This window comes from Molothrus ater, chromosome 12, assembly GCF_012460135.2.
Source record: "Molothrus ater isolate BHLD 08-10-18 breed brown headed cowbird chromosome 12, BPBGC_Mater_1.1, whole genome shotgun sequence".
NCBI lineage: Eukaryota > Metazoa > Chordata > Aves > Passeriformes > Icteridae > Molothrus > Molothrus ater.
The window spans coordinates 12,340,626-12,360,991 of record NC_050489.2 but is presented as its reverse complement, the minus strand read 5'-3'; the positions used below and the strand labels follow the sequence as shown (position 1 = coordinate 12,360,991).

General features: G+C 40.6%; 2 protein-coding genes across 4 annotated transcripts; one reads left to right on the top strand and one right to left on the bottom strand.

Moving 5' to 3' along the window:
• Nucleotides 1-1,322: 1,322 nt before the first annotated feature.
• Nucleotides 1,323-5,444, bottom strand: SLC7A6OS (solute carrier family 7 member 6 opposite strand). The gene is given in 6 exon segments (XM_036390285.2): nt 1,323-2,046; nt 2,501-2,624; nt 3,505-3,705; nt 4,013-4,327; nt 4,329-4,391; nt 5,164-5,444. Coding segments are annotated over 6 exon segments (969 nt in total). The 5' UTR covers nt 5,308-5,444; the 3' UTR covers nt 1,323-1,924.
• Nucleotides 4,809-20,087, top strand: PRMT7 (protein arginine methyltransferase 7). Of its 3 annotated transcripts, none has more exons than XM_036390283.2 (18): nt 4,809-5,196; nt 5,985-6,160; nt 6,951-6,987; nt 8,305-8,454; nt 9,014-9,122; nt 9,802-9,914; nt 11,127-11,368; nt 11,527-11,704; nt 12,774-12,901; nt 13,665-13,824; nt 14,237-14,320; nt 15,305-15,352; nt 16,134-16,223; nt 16,825-16,986; nt 17,391-17,465; nt 17,841-18,001; nt 19,215-19,311; nt 19,871-20,087. In XM_036390283.2, the coding sequence occupies exons 2-18, from the start codon at nt 6,066-6,068 to the stop codon at nt 20,024-20,026; spliced, it is 2,085 nt and encodes a 694-aa protein (XP_036246176.1). In that variant the 5' UTR covers nt 4,809-5,196; nt 5,985-6,065; the 3' UTR covers nt 20,027-20,087. The 3 variants fall into 3 exon arrangements, with proteins under 3 accessions (XP_036246176.1, XP_036246177.1, XP_036246175.1); XM_036390284.2 differs by lacking the exon at nt 4,809-5,196 and adding an exon at nt 5,222-5,308; XM_036390282.2 differs by lacking the exon at nt 4,809-5,196 and adding an exon at nt 5,259-5,488.
• The last annotated feature ends 279 nt before the right edge of the window (nt 20,088-20,366 follow it).

The following is a 20,366-nucleotide window of genomic DNA, read 5'->3' as shown; positions in this document are numbered from 1 at the left end:
TACAGCAAGTTACTTCCAAAATGGAAAGGATCATGCACTTTGGGCATGGTCTGACCCATGTTCTTCACTCTCCCCCAAACGAAAAAGTAACCTGTTAAGGGCCCCATTGTATGAGACCCTGAACAGGGGAAAGAGGAGTCTGGAGAAGATAGTCCCTGTCCTAAGTGGCAGGCAGACTTGGAGAGAGGAAGAATGGCTGGCAGCGAGAATAATTGAATATTATGGGCCGGCTACTTGGGCTCAGGACGGAAGCTGGGGATATAGGACCCCAATTTATCTACTGAAGTGACTTACCAGGCTGCAGGCAGTGGTAGAAATTGTTTCGAATCACCCCTCGGAGACCCTTGATTGTTAAGCCGGCAGCACACTCAGGTGTGGGCTTTTGTGTACCAAAATGGAATAGTGTGACTGTTTGTTGGCCGAGCAAGGGGGAGGGTGTGGAAAGTTCAACGAGTCAGAATGCTGTATTGAGACTGATGATTATGGGGAAACCATAAGGGGTTTGGCAGTGGAGATGAAAAAGGTGGCTCATGTACCAGTCCAGAAATGGAATTATATCTTGCAGTCAACCTGATGGGACAGACTATTCGATGGAGCCTGGTGAACAAAATGGTATTTTTTGTAATGTGTTCAGTAGCTGGGGTCGTATTCCTTCCATGTCTAATACTGTATTTTATTAGATTGATACACACTCCAGGAAATACTTATTGATGGCAGGCAGAAGGAATTCTGCAGTGACACAAGTACAGGGTATGCAAATAGCAGTTGTGCCCATGGACCTGGAGTTGGCTTCTGGAAACAACATGTTCAAAATCATGAGCCTGGGGGAGGGTGGATGTACCAGCAATGCCGCTGAGGTCCTTGCAAAATTTGAAAAAGAAGTCAAAAGTAATGAGAATAGTTAAAATGGCTATCAAGAAATCCCTCAAGGAGAGCAGGGCATGCAGAGAATTTAAGTAAGTCCTTCTCTTTGTAGGAGATTCTTGGAGGTGGAGGGTAGATGTCCAGCCTGCACAGTGAAAGAAACTCTTACGCATATGCAGGATTACAAAAGAGATCAGGGTGCTTCTGGCTCAGGCATAAAAAACTGTATAAAACAGCCTTGCTGGAAGCAGCACTCGTGAACAGAGGGAGGTCTGATGCGATAGAGGTCAGATCCAGGTTCACCCAGCGCCGACCCCGGGCTCGACGCTGTCTGTTTGGCTGTGGTTTTTGAGGACTGTTTTTGATCGTAGAAAATAAAATCTTTTGCGTTTTGATAATTTGGCTTTTTGATTGATCATTTATAACACATCTATTTATGAATATGAACGAGGTTAAACTTTCTCTGGAAAAAGAGGTGTCATTTATTAACATAGCTAAAAGGAACTGAAGACCTAGGATAAGCCTGAGCACCCACACAGTGAGCCAAAAACGCTACCCCCAAGTGCACCGGGCTCTCCCCAGAACACAAGTTTCCAAAAAGAAGAACCCCGACCCAAATGAACTTCCCCCATTTATAGCCCCCTTCGAGTCCATTATGGATCCTCATGGTGATTGGTTCGTTTCCAGGCTCCTCATTGGTCTTTACCACCGTTCATTCTGGACCAATCGTTTCTGCAGGGTTTCGAATGATCGGTCAGATCTTCCATCCAAACCCTCTTCGACCTCACCTTGCCCCACCAGACCGCCCTTCCACCAAACCCTGGACCCTTCTCCTAGAACATTCTAACAACCCTCCAAACTCATAACATAATACAATTAATATTACATAATATATACAATATAATTGAACTATACACTAATCTAACATAACTTAACTTTTACCTAAATCACACCCATCTGTTTAATGTCCACCAGCTGAAGCTGGCTGCTCAGATAGTACATTCTCCTACAGCAGCAAATGTTCACCTTCAGTGTGCATTTTATCTCCAAAACCAGGCTGTTAGTCAGAACCCAAATCTTCAATCTGATCATATCCAAATTCCTTCAAAACCTCCTCTCGATATTTGTCCCATGTTCTTCTTCTGTAACACTGGTCCTCATCACTGAAGCTCTCTTCAGAATCTGCAGAGAAAGCATCAACACTTCTAGATTATCCCTTCTTTTTACTTAAAAATTAAGTTAGACTAGTTTAAGCTTCTTGAGAAACTAACAAAGTCTGAACAACTTCTATATGAGCTGAGGTTTGAACTGTGCTTGAAGGACTCATGTACGGACTTCAGAAGGCAGAGGCAGTGTTTCACAATCATGTGGACCCAAGTCATAGATTCCTTATGTAAGCAAGCAAACCTTTGCAATTCCAGCAGCCTCAATTTGACTTCTCAATTTTGTCTTTTCACAAACATTAATTTCTCTTCTAGTTCCAAGAAAGATAATCCTCCTCTACACGCATTTCACCATTTTAAGAGCAAAATGCTACCCCAGCAGTGCACAGTTAAGTTGCTTTTCTAGGGATAGCATGTAAAAAAGAGAGGATGTATACATGCAGGAAAGCAAACAGCATTTATGACAGGTGTACCTTTTTCTCCATCTTCCTCTGGCAAGAATTCATCTTCCTCAGGATAATCATTACGCCAGTTATTTTCATCATTTTCATCATCTTCATCATCATACACTTCCTCTGGACCAGGATCATCATTTACCTGCATGTCAGCATAAAACACAATGATGAGTGTCTGTGTTTATAGTGAATGTTAAGTAAATTTTCATCCAGCTGTGCAATACTATACAGATCAGAAAGAGCCAGGAAATACTTATTGATGGCAGGCAGAAGGAATTGTGCAGTGAAACAGGGCACACTGCAGGAGAATTTGGAGTTGTCACTGCATTCACCACACCACTTCAAATGTGCTTGAGGTGAAAAATCAGTGAAGTCCCACACGTATGTGTTCCAGTCCAGCATTTCACTGTTAATGTCTAGCTTAATCCTACTCACTTCAACAGTAGTGTAATAGATCAGGGAAGGCAGAAAATCATTTCAGGCTCTCAATATACAAATCTGTTGACCACAGGAACTATACAACACAAGACTAAACCCTACATTAAACTTCCTAACTCCACAGTCACTGAAGAAGAATTTATTAAGAAAAAATATCTCTCATGAAGATTAAAGTCAAGTCCTCAAATAGTGTAAAAGTTGTGTTCCCCCTTGCTCTTCTTTTCATTCAGTCCTATTTACAATGCTATTTTACTGGCTGTCTCCTAATTGCAAGCAAGACATAAATGAGTCAAGTTTCCTGTGCCAAAATGGAATTGTCAGTTTGAAACCAGACAGATTCTTCTCATGACATGAGCAGCATCGCTTCCATTTTGTTATATGATGTCCTGGGATCATATAAGAGTAACCTGCAGGAACGTGGGACTGGCAGTTACAAAAGGCCTAACACAGAAGTCACTGAGCATACATGTAGTGTCTACCTTAAAGGACCTTTCTTGGCATGGCAGCTTCCAAGAGCAGAATTTTAAACATCTTTTATTTGTGGTCTTTCTAATTGAGAAAGATTGTTTTTTCCGCACTCTTACCCATTCATATTCTTCTCTATAGGGCTGTACAGAAAGGATATTTTCAATCCAGTCAGGGGCTGATGTTTCCTTATAGTAGATGTCATAAACATACTCATCTTCTTTGTGACCGTGTTGTTCTTTACCATCTTCAGAAATGTTTAAACGCTCACGGATCATCTCTACTGCATTGCAGAGGATTGCATCTGGATTGGTCTTCTGCTGAGAAAAAATGAAAAATATTTCCAATAAATTCATGCAAAGTCTCATTTACAGCCAACAGTTTTCAGATGAAAAGAAAACTTATCCATCAGACCAGGGCAAAGAAAAATAGGGTGGTACAAGCCCTTCCTTAAGCAGCAGCTCCACACAGTTTGAACATTAGTGCACTCAGGATCCTCATGAAACATTCCAGCTTGCAATCTAGTTAAAGCTCCTATGAAATAGTGGAATACTTTCAGTCTGCCCACATGTGCTACTCAACAGCCATCCCAAAGTGTACTTCAAGTACCCCAAGTTCATAGCTGACCTGTGAGTTTGCAGTGGTTACACTGGAATCTCCCACTCTCTCCTCTTCCTGTATAATATCAAACAGCTGGAATTTTCCACAGCAGTCTGAACTTTTATCCACAGCACCACTCTCCTCTGGTGAAGCATCCTGCAGTGCTTCAGACCCCGACCTGTCCCCGTGGGGCACGGCCTGTCCGTCTGTGGCAGGTGCAGCTGTGTGGGCACAGTGGGGCCGGTGGCTGGAAATGACCCGGTACCGCTTCTCCTTCCTTTCCGCCTGCTTGGCACAGCGCAGCTCCTGAAGGATTTGCTGGGTGCTTCCCAAAGGGGGCCTGCAGGCTCTGAGCTGCCTTGTCCCGCGTGATGGCATCTTTAACATATTTCTGAACTGGTTCATTCTGGGGGAAAGGAACAAAGAGGAGGAGGAATCTGATGATAACATCAACATATCAAGTCATACTCCTTCCTGGAAGGGATGAAGAAGTGCAATACCAATAATCCTAACAACATTCAAGTGACTTCTACTATGACTTTAAGCAACATAATCATAATATTCTCTTGTTATGAGGGGAAAAAAGCACAAGATATAGAAGTCCTAAGACTATTTCAATTTGATTTTTACACAACTTTGTGGTACAGAATAGCTCTCCAAAGAAAAACACATGCCTTTGGAAGACTGCAACGGACCTAAATTTAGGGTATAATATCCTTTATGCTAAGAAGACCATTTCCCAAGAGGGACAAGTCTTACTCAATATAAAAGGCTGGATGGAGGCTGTTATCTTTGTAGGGCGAAGCTTCAGCATCTCTCACGGCAGAAATTGAAGCTTCACTTACTGACTGTTGTGTAGTTTCCAAGTGAGGAAGAGCGTAGAGAAGTGCAGGAAGGGAGTGCTGCGCACAGTGTCAGGGGGTCAGTGCGTGCTGTGGGCCGGAGCTGTGCTGCTGCCGTGCCCGCGGCTGTCACAGCGCGGGAGGAGCCGCCGTGCCCTCGGTTAGCGGCACCGGACGGCGCTGCCCGGGGCCGGGCTACTCTGCAGAGCAGCGCACCCACGGCGGAGCCCCGCAAGACGGCGAAGAGCAGCCAGAGAGGGCCGCTGCTTTCCAAACCCATCCAGGAGCACCGGCCCACTCCGCCCGGCCCGGCCCGGCCCGGCCCGACCCCGATACCTTGGAGGACACGGTCGCTACGAGCTTGAAGAGGTTGTTCTCTACGGGCTCGGCCCGACGCCGCTTGCAGGCCAGGAGCAGCGCCTCGGCCGGCTCGGAGCCGCCGCGCTTCCGCCGCACACGCAGCACGGCCGCGCCCGCCATGGTGACTGCGAGAGAGGGCGGAGCGGCCGCACAGCGCCGGCCCCGCGGCTCGGGCTCAGCGGCGGCAGCGGGGAGCAACCGCCGTGTGCGGGACAGGGACACGCGGGGCCGGGGCGGGCACACGCGGTGTCCGGGACAGGCACACGCGGCATCCGGGGCGGGCACAGCCACGGGGCTCAAGGTGGGCACACGCGGCATGTGGGAGCTGCCGGCCTGGGGCTCTGAGGAGGGACGAGCCCGCGGCTTGTCGGGCCCGCTGCGCTGGTTCCGGGCTGGGAATGGCGGGGAACGCTCCGGCCTTGCCCCATCGCAGCTCGTTCCTGAGGCGGGGAAGGGCCGGGCCTGTGCCGGTTCCCCCCTGTGGGGACTCCGGGAGAGGGGCCGCCGCCGGCCTGATCCACATGGATGCTCTTCCATGAGGATTTACTGCTGTGTTGGTTTCTTTCCTCCGTGGTGTTCTCAGGGGTTTCACCTCGATCATCTTCAGGGTCCCCTTTCAGTGTAGGGCTAGGTGACAGATTTTAGGTTAAAACGTCCTTGTGAAAAAAGCATAAAGCGGTCACCAGTGCTTCTGGCCAAGACAGATGTAGTGGGGGAAATGTACAAGAGCTAAAGTGATATTTGTTGTGTTTACTAAAAGTTGTATGGTTGGTTTTATTTTTGTTTTTTTTTAATAGCCAGCATTTGGTGTATTCTATTGAAGCGAAAGCAAAGCTGCACACAATACATAAATAATACAATACGGCTTGAGATTGATCATGAAAACCTTTTGTGGAAGAGCCAATCCAACCACTGGCTCGATGGAGTGGCTGGAAGAGGGTGAGGACTATGACTACCACCAGGAGATTGCAAGGTATGCTTGGAAAAGTAGCCTGTTCTGTTAAAGGACACCGAAAAATGAGCAAATCCAACTTTTTTTAAGGGCAGTTTGGGGGTCTGTCTTTGTAGAAATTCCAAGGGCATGAGGTGAACAGGCTGTAGAATCGTCTAAACGGCAGCAAATGTGCCCAGTGGTGTATGGAGCAGAGCTGTCAATGTAAAATGTTGTAAACCATTCTCCAAGTAGTTTCCTTCTAACTTTCTAAAATTCTTTTCTGTGGAGCTGATCCTGATACTGACAGTGTATCAGGATCTGTAAATCCTGAGCTGGTAAAATGCATTTACCAAATTGCTTTTAAATGGCAGTGCAACGTGTAACTGCCAGTTGTCTGTTCTTGTTGTAGCTTTTTAAGAGCTTAGTGTAATAGCCAGAGAAGGTGAGAAGATTTATTTTGGGGTATTTTTGAGTAGTGCAACCCATGAAGAAATGGGAACCAAAGAAATTTAAGTCTTAGTAAGAAATAGGTCATTAGTAGTCTGTCTTTCATTGCTCTGTATGACTCTATGTGTGTCCTAGGTGCTACTTCACAGCTGTTTGTCCCTAGGTCTGTCTGTGCCTTGGGTCCATTGCTGTGGAGAGGATTTGTTCCAGTGGTTCATGAGTTCATTTATATGCTGATGGCCAGATCACTGAAATTACATTATCCCTTAGATTAGAGAAACACTTCAGGTCTTCAGAGTGTGTCAGTTTGTACATTTGTGGGGCACAGGGACCAGTTGCTTTGCAGAATGGAGTATTTAAACTGGAATATCTTTTATTGCAGGTCACGCTATGCAGATATGCTTCATGATAAGGACAGAGTAAGTACAGAACCAAAACCCTTTTGAATGGTGGGAAAAGAGCCATTGCATTTCTCTTGAATAGCTTCACTGTGTGATTATATGGGTTTCTCTGAAAGATTAAATGATCACATTTTTGTACTGTCTAAGGTACCAGACCTGCTCTTAAATCAGATGTAAGAAGATGCCTTCTTACATCTGAACTTTACTGTTCTGTTGTTTACTGCAGAACATTTTTATGTTCAGTAGCCAATTTTGCTGCTCTGTGTTTGACATTTTTGACAGAGCACTCGTTAGATGAAATTTCAAAGGTTGTAAAAGTGAAGCTGGGCTTCTTAGTTTTTCTAGGAGTATATGTAAAGTCTGTTCTTCTGTGGTATTTCCACCATATGTACAGGCATGATGAAGTCTCCCTGAAGTGAATAGTTCAAATGTTCATTTTCCTCTAGCCATTAAGTCAGCTTTCCATCAATAACATTTTGAAAGATTTTTTTGGTGCCTCCATAATGAATATTGAATTCATATTGAAATAAAACTTGTCAGTGGGATAAGGCATTTAATAAACTTTGTAGAGGCAGCAGGTTGTGTCTGAGTGATAAAAACAGCTACTGGAATTATATATATCAAAGTTGTTGACTAGAATTGTTCAGAAGGGGGTCCAGCAGACCTTCCAAATGTATAATGTTCAAAGGTTGTCTATTCCTTGGAAAGGCTTGATAAATCATTTGGAAAGGAATGTCTTACAGTAGGTTGTTATAAAGAAAATATAACCATATATATCAATCTGTATCTTGTGACTGACAGCATTTATTTTCTTCCTGTTGTTGGTGCTGGTGTGCTTACAGCTCCATTTAATGGCCTGTAACTAAAACCCAGGATTTACACTTTTAATTCTCATGTATGAACCTTTTTGAGTAAATGAAGAGAGGAATCTAAACCAAGATATTTCAGCTCTTGTACTGCCATAGGGAGAACATGACTATTTGAGTGGTCCTGCAGGGGAAGATAAATCAGAAAACCTGTAGTATCTCCCATGGGTCTGATTATTATTTACTTGGGAAAATATATGACATTTGGAAATCATACATATGTTATGAATAGCTGATTGACCAATGGTAATATGAGCATTATGATAAATATTGATATACTTTAAATGGGCTGATTCTGCCAGGTACACTTGATATTGCTGAAGATGGCTTTGGTGTGACTGCTTGGCATGAGGAGTGTCTGTAGGACTTTTTCTGATTATAAACTCACAGTCAAAGAGTGCAAGATTTCTGCACAAAAATTAAAAACAGAAATGGATAAAAGGTTGCTGATTTTTTTCCTTTTCCACAGAATGTGAAATACTACCAAGGTATTCGTGCTGCAGTGAGCAGAGTAAAGGAGAGAGGTGAGAAAGCAATTGTGCTGGACATAGGGACTGGCACAGGACTCCTGTCCATGATGGCAGCTTCAGCTGGGGCAGATTTCTGCTATGCCATTGAGGTGAGTGTTTGTTAGGGATTGCACACAGTCAGCATGTTCTTTGTGATGCTCTTATTTTCAGGTTGTGTACTATCTCTGTTATTTTTGTTCTGAATGAAACAGAAATTCTCTTCACAATTACACTGTTAATATAAGCAGGTTTTTGGCATCCTTCAGTGAGTATTTCAGTGCTGGCTGTTTTGGTTTCATTGACATAGTGTCTTGAGCACATGTAAGTCTTTAGGGCCTTCTGTTGATGCATGTATAGGTATCTTTATTTTTACAAAGAAATTAATTTGTTTAATGTAAATGCTACAATATTAATGTGTATTCTTGTGTTTCAAAAGTTAAATTGGAGTAGCTTTTGGAGGCAGCTGATAACTCTCTAACAGTGAAGCTCTGAATTTTTCAAGTGAGGCTCATTGCCTTGTTTCATGATAGTGAACTTCAAACATAGGAAAAGATAAGACGATGTTAATTTTTTTTCAGAACTAAATGTATTACATTTTGTGTTAGTGCCCTTCCATTTTTGAAAGCTGACTTGAAGGGTACCATTTTGTTACACTCTCGCTCTTCACAGGTGTTTAAGCCCATGGCTAATGCTGCTGTGAAGATAGTGGAGAAAAATGGTTTTTCTGACAAGATCAAAGTAATCAACAAGCATTCTACTGAAGTCACAGTTGGCCCAGGTGAGAAGAATAGGCTAGGCTTGAAAAAATTAGCAAGTACCTGAAAACCATGAAGGAATAGGTCTTACTCTTATTTCTTACACATTTTTTTGGTTAAAACAAGTGCGTTGAGTACACCGAGGGAGCTGGTATGGGTTCAACTTGGGGAAGAGGAGGCTTAGGGGAGACTTCATCTCTACAACTGCCTGAAAGGAGTTATTGGGTGAGAAAGGTGAGGGTTGCCTCTTCTCCCAGGTGACAGGATGACAGGAAATGGCCTCAAGTTGTGCCAGGGAAGGTTTAGACTGGAGATTAGGAAAATTTCTTTTCACAGGAAGGGTTGTAAAGCATTGAAAAGACTTCCTAGGGGAAAGGGTAGAGTCAACATCCCTGGAAGTGTTGAAAAACATGAGGACATGGGTTAGTGGTGAACATGGTGATGGTGCTGGGTTAGTGGTTAGACTTGATCTTAAAGGTCTTCTCCAACCTTAAGGGTTCAGTGATACTTTACATTCTAGAAAGTAACACTGGAAATCTACTACAGAAGAAAGTGTTCTGGTAACATCTCAGTAGCCATTTGTATCTCAAGTAGGAAATAATTTCCAGTCTTCAGCAGACTCTTTAACAGGAGTAAGTTTTTTAATTACTTGTGTATTCAGGTAAAAGATTTAACATTACAATGTTAATTTGTGTCTTTCAGATGGAGATATGCAGTGTCGGGCAAACATCCTGGTAACAGAATTATTTGATACAGAGCTGATTGGAGAAGGAGCTTTACCAACCTATGAGCATGCACACAAATATCTTGTACAGGTAAGAAAATATAGGGAGTCTGTCACATCTATCACTAGAGAAATTCTTCTGCTTCTTTTTAAAGTAGGATAAAGATTATACAGAACTTAGGCTTCTGTATCCCTTGATAAATACACCATCAGCTCTGCTAGTTTCTTATTCAGTCAATAATTTATTAGATTCATTCCTAGAATAAAGCTATTTGAATTCATATTGTAAATCACAGGCTCTGAAAATACACCTAGTTGCTTTGTGTTGAAACCAATAACTTGCTGGTTAACAAATGTCTTTCAGAAAGGCATCCAGTTCTGATTTGAAGCTCTCCTTAATAATAACTTTGTCCCAAGATATTTTAAAAAATTCTCCTAAATTTGATGAGCTTCACCTCCCAGGCATTAATACATTTTTGGTTGGATATACTTTTCTATTGTGTTCTTACTACTCCATATGCATTTTGCATGTGAAAATATTTTAAACAGTGTATTTAAATAACATCCTTTTTTTGACTTACAATCTATGGGTATAATTTTGGGGCTTTCTCTTTTACATTTTCTAATATTTTCCCTTCATTAAAATGTGGATGGCAGAACTTTGTTTAGGTTTCCAGGTTTCCATTCATGAGTTTAAAAGACACCACATAAAGACAACAGCGCTCCATAACTTTGTAGTGATCTCTATTTAGAACTCTTAATTGCAATTAGTCTTTTTTCTGTAAAAGCATTGTTTTATGACTTCATGGTTGGCTCTTAGTTCTTAGTGGGATTTTTAGGACAACTTGTATGTTTTCCACTCTTTAACAGGGATACAGAGTTATCCTTGCATAAATATTTGAGCCATTATTTTTCTTGTTTCCTCATTGCAATTAGCACCTGTCTTGTGTTTTTGATAGCTTAGTAGTTTTCTGCCCTGAGAAGCTCAAGCTTATCTCTTATTTCAGAACAAGAATGGAAATTCAAGTTTAACTGAGGCTAGTACACAGATAATGTTGCATGGTTAATGAAGTAATCTGGCCTTGCTGAACCACGCTGAACAGGATAGATATGTGTATTCTGTTTCACAGAGAGACAAATTGCTCTAATGTTACAAAAGTCTCTACAATAACTTGTGTTTTAGATTTCAAAGCTCCCAGTCCAAATTTTCTTTAAATGGGTTTGCATTTCAGTTGATTTAATCTTACTTATGTTAATAAGTGAAACTTGTTGAATGTGTTTACCCTTTGTTTTGAACACTCAGGAAGGGTGTGAGGCAGTGCCTCACAGGGCAACAGTCTATGTCCAGTTAGTGGAATCCAGAAGAATGTGGTCCTGGAAGAAACTCTTTCCTGTTCATGTTGAAGCAGAGGATGGTGAAAAAATACTTGTTCCACCTTCAGAAATGGAGAACTGTCCAGGTCTTGCTTCTGTTTGTGATATCCAGCTGAACCAGATGCCTTCAAGTGACTTCAGTACCCTTAGTGATGTGGTGAAAATGTTCAGGTAAGGGAGACATTGTTTTGTTCAAAACAAAGTTATCCTGTTATGCCTTTCATATAAGCTGTGTATTGAGCTTAAGAAACTGATGAGAATTTCTGAAGAATTCATTTTACAATTTCCTTTCTAATATTTCTTTTTACAATTTTCATGCTTTCCTGCAGTGTGGATTTCAGTAAACCAGTACAGAGTGCTTCTACCTGCTATAGAGTGCAGCTGGAGCCTGTGAAATCTGGCAAGGCACAAATTGTACTTTCCTGGTGGGACATTGACATGGACCCCTCTGGGATGATAAATTGCTCAATGGCTCCCTACTGGGTAAAACCCACTTCTGCTTTGCAGGTAAAATACTGAGCCTTCAGATACCATTGTCAGATGACTGAGCAACTCTTTGGAGTACTGGGGGGTTTAGCAGCTCTGCCTTAAATTGCTTAGGAACTTTGCTAATATTTTATGTATTGGAAGATACTAAATAAGCAAATTGTAGAAATTTTAGCTATGGTATATGCCCATTTGCGGTTTTCTTTATGTTAAACATTAAGGATCATCTTTTACATAAAACTTAAAGACTGAAGCTGTCCTTGCACATATTATTTCTTTTATGTTCAAGAAATAAAGATTTCTGTATCTTTTTCCTAAATAGTCTCTATCCCTGATTAAATATTAGTCTGTGTTTTGCTTCCTTGTAGTTCTTCTATTAAATTTCCAAGTAAGTGTTATGTTTGTGGTAATATATTTATACTCTCATAAAAAAAAGGTGCTGGTGTAGGAAAGTGCTGGATTGATACAGATAATTACAGAAATACTATTAAGTCAGATTCCTGTGGTTTTTTGTGAGTGAATTTACCAGTAGGATGAACTTAGTCAAAAGGAAGTTACAAAATTATTGCCTACACTTAGCATGTTTGAGAATAAAATTTGAAATTATCAAATTGGAGGTGTTCAATCAGCTTAGAGTGACTGATCAGCATAGGATATTTGCAGTGCAAAAACCAGCTTTTTGAAACACAAAATAATTGTGCTGTGATCAGAGAGACACTAAATGACATAATTCTGGGTGCATGAGGCTGTCAGCAGTTCAATACAGGTTTCTAACACAAGTTAACTGTGGAGGGTAAGCAGCATTAATAAATGAAAAGCAATTTTTGGTTCTTTTTAATTTGGTTGCAGTAGAAGCTTGGCTAGTGAGCAAGCCAATGGTCTTGGGTTTATTCTGTTGCAAGAAATCAGTATTATTCAATATGTGATATTGGTCTTTATTCAGCCTTGCTAAATTGAACAAGGTTCTTTAAATTAATCATGCATTTTCAAAGTTGTGCCTATTTTTCCTAATTGATTTCCTACTATTTGTTTACTTTCCATTTGCTATTTATGAGTGAGTTTCTCAGGTTTTCTATATCAACTTTTTCAGTGGAGAGATCACTGGATGCAGTGTGTTTATTTTCTTCCACGTGAGGAGCCAGTTCTGCAGGGTGAGAAGTTGTCCCTGACTGCCTGTCGTGATGAGTACTCTGTGTGGTACAGCCTGCAGAAAGCCAGGTAACAATCTGTGGGAAAAAGGAAAAAGCAGTATTTGCTGCTCTTAGAGCAGCTCCTTTTCTAGAAGAGCAAGATTAGAGCCTAAAGAGTAGAAAAATATTAAAGGCTAATATGGGCACAGGTGGAAAATACACATTATGCTTAAAACCTCAGTTGGACTGCAAACTCCTGCCTCATACCTGCTTGCATTCTCTGACAAAGAAGCATAAAACAATCATGGTTGATTCTTAGGAATCCTAAAATACAGCACAGCTGAAGTGGCATACAGGTAAAGAAGTGAAATAATTGCCATTCCATTTTCTATTTTCCTAGTCAGCATTGTCTTTTTGAGGTTGCTGCTTTTTGCTCAGATTAAAAAGAGTTTAGTCATGTTGGTTGTCATGGCAATTGCAGCAAACATTTTTAAAACCAGTGCTAGCTTTAAAATGTCTGAATCTGCTGTGCCTTTTTTACTTAGGAATCCAAAATCCAAACAAGTAATTGTTGAAAGGGCAAAGCCTAATGTACCTAACAATCATAGTTAGTGGTAAAGTGGGGGATGATTCTTGGTTTTGTCTTTTAAAGAAGGTGAAAATTCTTTTTGACCCCTCTTCATTTGGAAATGCAGAGTTACACAAATGTCTCTGGAGAACCAGTAGCTTCAAAAAAGTGACAGCAGAGTTCAAATTCATTACTGTGTATATCAGCCAGAATGCATCAATGTGTTGTTTACAAAAATGTCTTACTGATGCTGTGGTTGATACTAGACTGAAATATTTTCCAGAGAAGGGGAGAGCAGAGCAGAGGAAGAGGAGCACAAAGCAGATGTCTGTGTGGAGAGTCCTGTCTGCAGGTGTCGTGCCCATCTGCTGTGGAACAGGCCCCGCTTTGGGGAGCTGAATGATCCGAGCCGAACACGCCGGTACATCGAGTCCTTGAGGAAAGTGAGTGCTTGCTGCCTGCAGGTTCTATTGCCTTCTCTGAGGGATGCACACACTGCTTTATTTATGGAATTATTTATGGAATTTGTTTGTCCCCTGCAGTTTGCTCACAAAGTGTATTTTTCTTCCATCAGAAGATGGAAGTTATAGTTTTGTCTTGAAAACTTCAGTATTAAATTTATAAATGGTAAGCAGCCATTTGTGCATAGGATTTGTAGTAGCTCTGGGTGTTTGTTAGACATGGTATTGGCAGTTGAATAAAGACATCCATTACATTTTTGAGCAAACTTTTTCAGACCTAAGCCAAAGGCATTACATGAGAATTTTTTTACAGTCATTCAATATGAAAGTGTATAAAGTGTGGAAAACTTTTCCCTCTGCAATAAGATTAACAATGACTATTTGTTTTTTGTAGGTTCTGAAAACAGATAGTGTTTGCCTTTGTATCAGTGATGGCAGTCTGCTGCCTGTGCTGGCTCATTATCTTGGAGCAAAGCAGGTACACTACTTGTCCTGTTTTTCAGATCTTTGCATTTTAGCTTGGTATTTTTCTCTCATGGAATTCATTTCCAGCTCATTATTTAACTATTTGCAGTGCCTCTTCAGGGACAAGTGAGGAATAGGCTCACATTGTGTTGAAGGGGAGGTTAAATTCATCTCTGATCAAGCTGAAGTTTAGGAAGATAATAATTAACATATTTGACATTTACCAATTTGTAGTTTTGAGGGAAAGTTCCTTATTCCCCACTGCTTCCTGTTTGCCATCTTGTTTCTTTGAAGAAACTCTATGGACCTAAATGTCTGGGAGGGTATTTTTCTTTTATGCTTGCAATTCCATAATTACATTTATTACCTAGTCTGGAGTGGAAGATCTGTAAGGAAGCAGTAAGAGTACTGAGAGCTGCCTGGCTGTCTCAGACACATAAATGCCCTACTTGATGGGTGGCTCTTTAAACTAAAATCTGTTAGAGCTGAACTGAGTAGCTGGGAATGTGTAATGTAATATAATCCTGAGGAATGTAGCATATTTCCTAACAATTCATCAATTTTGGATAAAAACTAATTTTTTTCTTACTTCAAAAGGCTTCTGAGCACTTTCCAGCTGATACAGTCAGGTTATACTAAGCAGCATTTACAATTTGGCACAGTGGTGATATACCTTCATTTGTTCATGAATAAATACATGCTTAGGACAAATGTTAATATGCTGTGTGTAGCTTAAAAGTGGAAAATAAGTATTGGCATTCTGTTGAGGTTTTTTTTTTTTTTTTCCTGTATAGCCGTGAAAACAGAAGTATTTAACCTGTAGTTTTGGGGGGTGTTTTGTTGTTATAAAAAGTTCATTATAGTGGGCTCTGGAATAGATGCATAGTTCTTATGAACTGTGCTCACTAGGGCATCAAAATGTTGCTTCATTCTTCGGTTACAATACTTTTAATTAAAAACTATAAGGGTAGTTTGACTAACTGTGTTTTTTCATTAGGTGTTTACCTTAGAAAACTCTGGGGTGTCCTGTTCTGTCATGGAAAAAGTGAGTATTCCATTTTCTGTTAAAGCTGGATCTCTCCTTGCTGATGCCTCTGGGCTTGTCTGCTTGAGCTGCTGCTCTGCTGCTGCCATTGCCTTGGTGATGAAAGCCAGGCTGTTTGTTTCTGAGGGTTAGTGAGAGCATCCCAAAGCTTGCACCAGTCTCAGCTGGCAAGCAGCATCCAGCACTTCTGTCTCCAGCTGGGACAAGTGGGAATGTTTGCTGTGCCTTGGGGAAGGCTCTGCCAGAGCAGTGGAAGCTGTTCAGGAGAGGCAGCTGCTGCCTGAGGAATGACTGGAAGCAGCTTCCTGGAGTCATCCCTGGGCTGTGGTTCCTTTAGTTGGCACTGTGTATTTGAAAGAGATCTGGCTCAGCCTGTGGCTCAGAAATGCAAAACCAGGAATGGTGGGCGAGGGAGGGCTGGAACCTGATCTCAAAGAAAAGCCAAATATGCAGTTATTCTTAGGTGAAGTGATTCTTACTTTGCTGGATTATCCTTCTCATATGCTTCAAAGTACAAATGAATGAAGGTGAAGCAGCTTTTGTGTTATCTGCCTTTTTGGATAGATAAGGGCACATGCTCTAGTTCCCTAGACATGCTGGCTCTGGGTGCATGCAGTCTTCAAGAATAGACTTGTATCATCCTCATGAGTTATGGCAGGCAGTTTTGTTAAAATTTCTTTCAGCTGCTGGGGTTTTTTTCCAAACTTCTTTTCAATAAAATTGTTATTTTGGACTCAATTGTGGCTTTTGATAAAGACAGTGTGTTACTGTTTGATTTTAGTTTTTTAAAGCAAATAATCTTGAAGATAAAATTAAAATAATAGAAGCCCGTCCAGAGTTGCTGAAGCCTTCTCATTTGGAAGATAACAAGGTATGTTAGAGTTGTCCATTACACAGGAGTTGGTAGGGAGCAGAAGGTAAAAATGAATTGTACCCACAATGAATTCTGTTATATCCCAATTAATCTAAAATGTAATGAGTAAATGGTTCACACCATGTGCCACTAAAATTAAAGAAGATTAAAGAATGTGGGAGGGTTGTTGCTTTGTTTTTGAAGGGTCTGACTTTCCCTGCTGCATAATTGCCCCAGTAGTTAAGGCAGTTTAACTGGTTCTACAAGGCTGTAACTCTTCCACAGGCCACTCAAGAAGATTGCAATCTATTTGGAAGTAATAACATACTTCAAAACTTCAAAATTCTGTGACTCATTACAAAGCTTCCAAACTCAAACTGCAATATTTTCTCACAAACTTTGTTGCATGAAAATGGAATTTAAAATGTGGTAGCTAAACCCACAGAACAATGTCCAGTGTGCTGTACGTGCAGTGTACAATAATTAAATCCCTATGGAGCAATTTAGATGATTTCACATAATATATTGCACTGGCAGCTACTGGAAGATCTAAACAGCCTGTGTTGTGAGTTGTTTTTCTTTATTACAATGCTTTTTATCTCTTCCCTCCTTTGCCAAGATTTCTGTCCTTGTGGGAGAGCCGTTTTTCACGACAAGTTTGTTGCCATGGCATAACCTGTATTTCTGGTATGCCAGGACAGCTGTGAGCTCTCACCTTGCCAGCAATGTCACTGTCCTACCTCAGTCTGCTTCTTTGCACATGATGATTGTGCAGTTCCAGGTGAGTGATGATCTCACTCCACTTTGTGGGGCTATAGAGAATGTGGTTCTCTGGTAGGCTGTGAGATGTTTGATACTACTGGGAGCACTTACCTGTGCTGGATAGTGAAAGTGGAGGGGCTGTGAGGGTTAGATCTTGGCAAATCCATAGCTGCTCTAAAGTAAACCACACACAGAAATGGTAAGAAATGTTCTTTAGAGGAGTTGAAAATAGTGATTAAAGAATTAACCAACTTAATAAAACCTTTTCCTTGAATTATCTTCTGATTCTTGCAGTAGTTGTAATGTTTTAGCAATATATACATAGTATGTGGTTTGCTATTGAATTTAAGCTACAGCTAAAATTATTGCAAGATTTCCCATTTCCTTTGATAAAGCCAAACAAAATGCTCTTGTTTCTTCCAGGACTTGTGGAGAATCCGGAGTCCCTGTGGCATCTGTGAAGGTTTTGATGTCCGGACTATGGATGATATGATTAAAGTAAGAAAATCAGTTTCACCACAAGTCTTAGCAAAATAAAAATTCAGTTTGGTTTAATCAAGCATTTAGTAACTGTTGAAAAACTTGTGTGTTAGGCAGAACACCATTGTTTGAGATTCATTTGTATCAGTTTCTAGAGCTTTGCTCTAGATTAATTTGGAGGAGTATAGGCAGTTGTAGAGTGGGATTCATATTGAGGGAAGAGAAAATTTCAGTGCATTGTATTTTGAAAGTGCCTATTTCTGTTTCAGGGCCAAGGGCCCCAGTCACAGCATTTGTTTCATGCATGTAGGACATTTTCTCCATTGTGACTAAGTGCAGTCCTGCCCTCTTGCAGTTCTGTTTTCAGTTAATTTTATTCCTTCCTTTTTTCAGGATTCTCTGAATTTTAGGGAATCCAAGGAAGCAGAACCTCACCCGCTGTGGGAATATCCCTGCAAGTCACTCTCAGAGCCCCAGGAAGTTTTGACATTTGACTTCACAAAGACTGTGCCACAGCACTGTCTCAGCACAGAGGGCTCTGTGAAGCTCTTAAGGTCAGTTTCCTCACAGCAATAAATATTTTTGTCATCATCCATTTCTTTTCCTCCCTGTCAAGCTCTTTAGAGGAGCTGAGTTTAGAGCTCCTTTAAGTGTATTACACTTAACCTGGTGCAAATGTACTTGGCAGTTTTTAATAATGTGACCTAAGATTGTGGAAGTTGCTCTGACACAAGCTTCCTGTGGGTATTCACAGTAGGCTATAACAATAATACAATAATGTTTGATATTATTAGATTAGATAATATCATTAGATAATATGCCTCTGTTTTAAAAAACAACATTTTAATAGCTCTCACCATGATTTAAAATTTAAATAGATAAATTTATAGTTTAGAGAAAATAAAATATTACCTGGATGTTTTTTAGTGTTTCTGTTGTTGCCTACTGCTGAGTTCTTGCACAAAAAGCTTCTAAATAGCGTGTCAAATTATTGTGTTTAATAATTAATAACTTATTATGTTTAATAGCTTTAAAATTATATGCTAGTAGCATATAATTGTTGTATATATGTTAATAGCTTTTAATGTATATATTATCCTTTTAATGTATATGTTATCCTTGTAACTGTAATGCTGGCAGTCTTTATATTTTGCCACATCTTTTGAGATACTTTCCACTATAACTGTGGATTGTACTTAATTCTGTAAAGAATTTTAAAATGAGAAAGCTTTCTTTTTTAACTATCTAGAGCTTACGTAGCTCAAACACTGCTGTGTTTCTCATTAAGCAAAATTGAAGCTTTCATAGACTGCAGAGCCATCTGTGGGGTCTCTGTGCCTTTGCAGCAGTTGTTTTCAGGCAGCACAGGGACATGACCTCTGCTTCTTGTGGAGCAGGCATTTGAAGTGACACCGTGTGTGTGGTAAATATTTCCTCTGAATTCAGAGTCAGTAGAAGCTGGGGTCTCTAAAGGAAGTTCTCAGCTTATGCTGTGTAATTCATGCCATGTTACTCAGTGCTGGTTAAGTGGCTGTGCTGCTGAGCAGATGTAGTTATGACATGTTCTCTTCTTTGCCTTTTTTTGGATTTCATATCTGCAAATACTTTAAAGTTTCTGCCCCCAATTACCAGCTCAGTCAGCTGTTCAGCTTTCTTTCAAGGAAGGAAGTTGTTCATGCTTTTGCAGCTCTCACTTAAGCACTAGTGCAGTGTTTAAGCTGCCAGGATTGTGGAGAGTGACAGTTTCCATCCTGCATCTCTCCCCAGGAAAGGCAAGAGCCATGGAGCAGTTCTGTGGATGGAATATCATCTTACTGCTGATATCTCTGTTAGTACAGGACTGATGCAACTGTCCAATGAAAAGGTATATCTTCATTTTAATTCAGTATATCAAAGTCTGTAGGATTGCACAGGGTCTCTGCTGGCCATGCTTGGGTTGTGTAGTACCCCTTCTCACACTGGTTGAACACTGTGTCATCAGAATTACTAAAAATATCTCTTCATGTTTTTATGGGGAGCAGGGGATGTACCTTAAAATGGGAGAGTCTGATTTGCATCCAAATGCTCCCTAGTTTGGAATCAAATTCAGAACTTAAATTGGATGCTAGGTCAAAGCAGGGTTTTTTCTCTGCAAATAACCTCAGTTTAACAAAAGCAAAAGTTTGGAGAGGAAGGAGTAAGTATTTTTAGTATTCTCTCTCAGTATTCTTTGACCAAATCCATTTTTAGGTCTGTGACTTCAGTGTGTGGTGTAGCAGATGGGGTTTCAAGTTATGTGTTCCATAGTGGAGTGGATGGCAGTGTAAATGATAACTGTTGATCACTGTGTGCTCAGCTGGGAACAAGAACTCTTACTGCATTGTTACTGAATAATAATAATATTGTAGATTTTGACTTCTTTCACTTTTAACTCTCTCCTTTAGGGAAACTGTGAATGGAATCCCCACTGCAAGCAAGCTGTTTATTTCTTCAGCTCTGTTATTGAATCAGAAATTCTGTCAGACCCTACTGCTGTCACATATGATATAAAGTTTGACACAAAGACAGGAGAGATTGCCATGGATTTTAAGCTATTATAAAATTCTTTCCTCCTGCTCATATTCCTAAATTATAATAAATATACAGTATTTCCTTTTTGTACAGCAGAAGATTTCTTTTGTGGTGTTCAGAGAGCAAACTTTTCTTAAACATACTTCTAATCTTTTTGGATTTGTTTTCAAAATACAGTTAGTGAGGTAAGGAGGAACCGTTTCTTAGGGGCAGGTATTCTTGTCAGGGTTTATATACATATATACACACATGCTTTTCATAATCTCTTTCAGGGTTTTACATAGTGTTAAGGAGGTACAGAACAGTTGATTTGACAATAGCAGCTGGTTATTGCATGGCATATCATTGGATGAGGACACCAGGCCTTAC

Bases quoted from the DNA above. Each gene is read 5' to 3' on its own strand.
- PRMT7 (XM_036390283.2), top strand. From the start codon at position 6,066: ATGAAAACCTTTTGTGGAAGAGCCAATCCAACCACTGGCTCGATGGAG. The intron at 12,902-13,664 runs GTAACAATCTGT...AATATTTTCCAG, and splicing joins TACAGCCTGCAGAAAGCCAG to AGAAGGGGAGAGCAGAGCAG. The intron at 15,353-16,133 runs GTGAGTATTCCA...GTTTGATTTTAG, and splicing joins CCTGTTCTGTCATGGAAAAA to TTTTTTAAAGCAAATAATCT.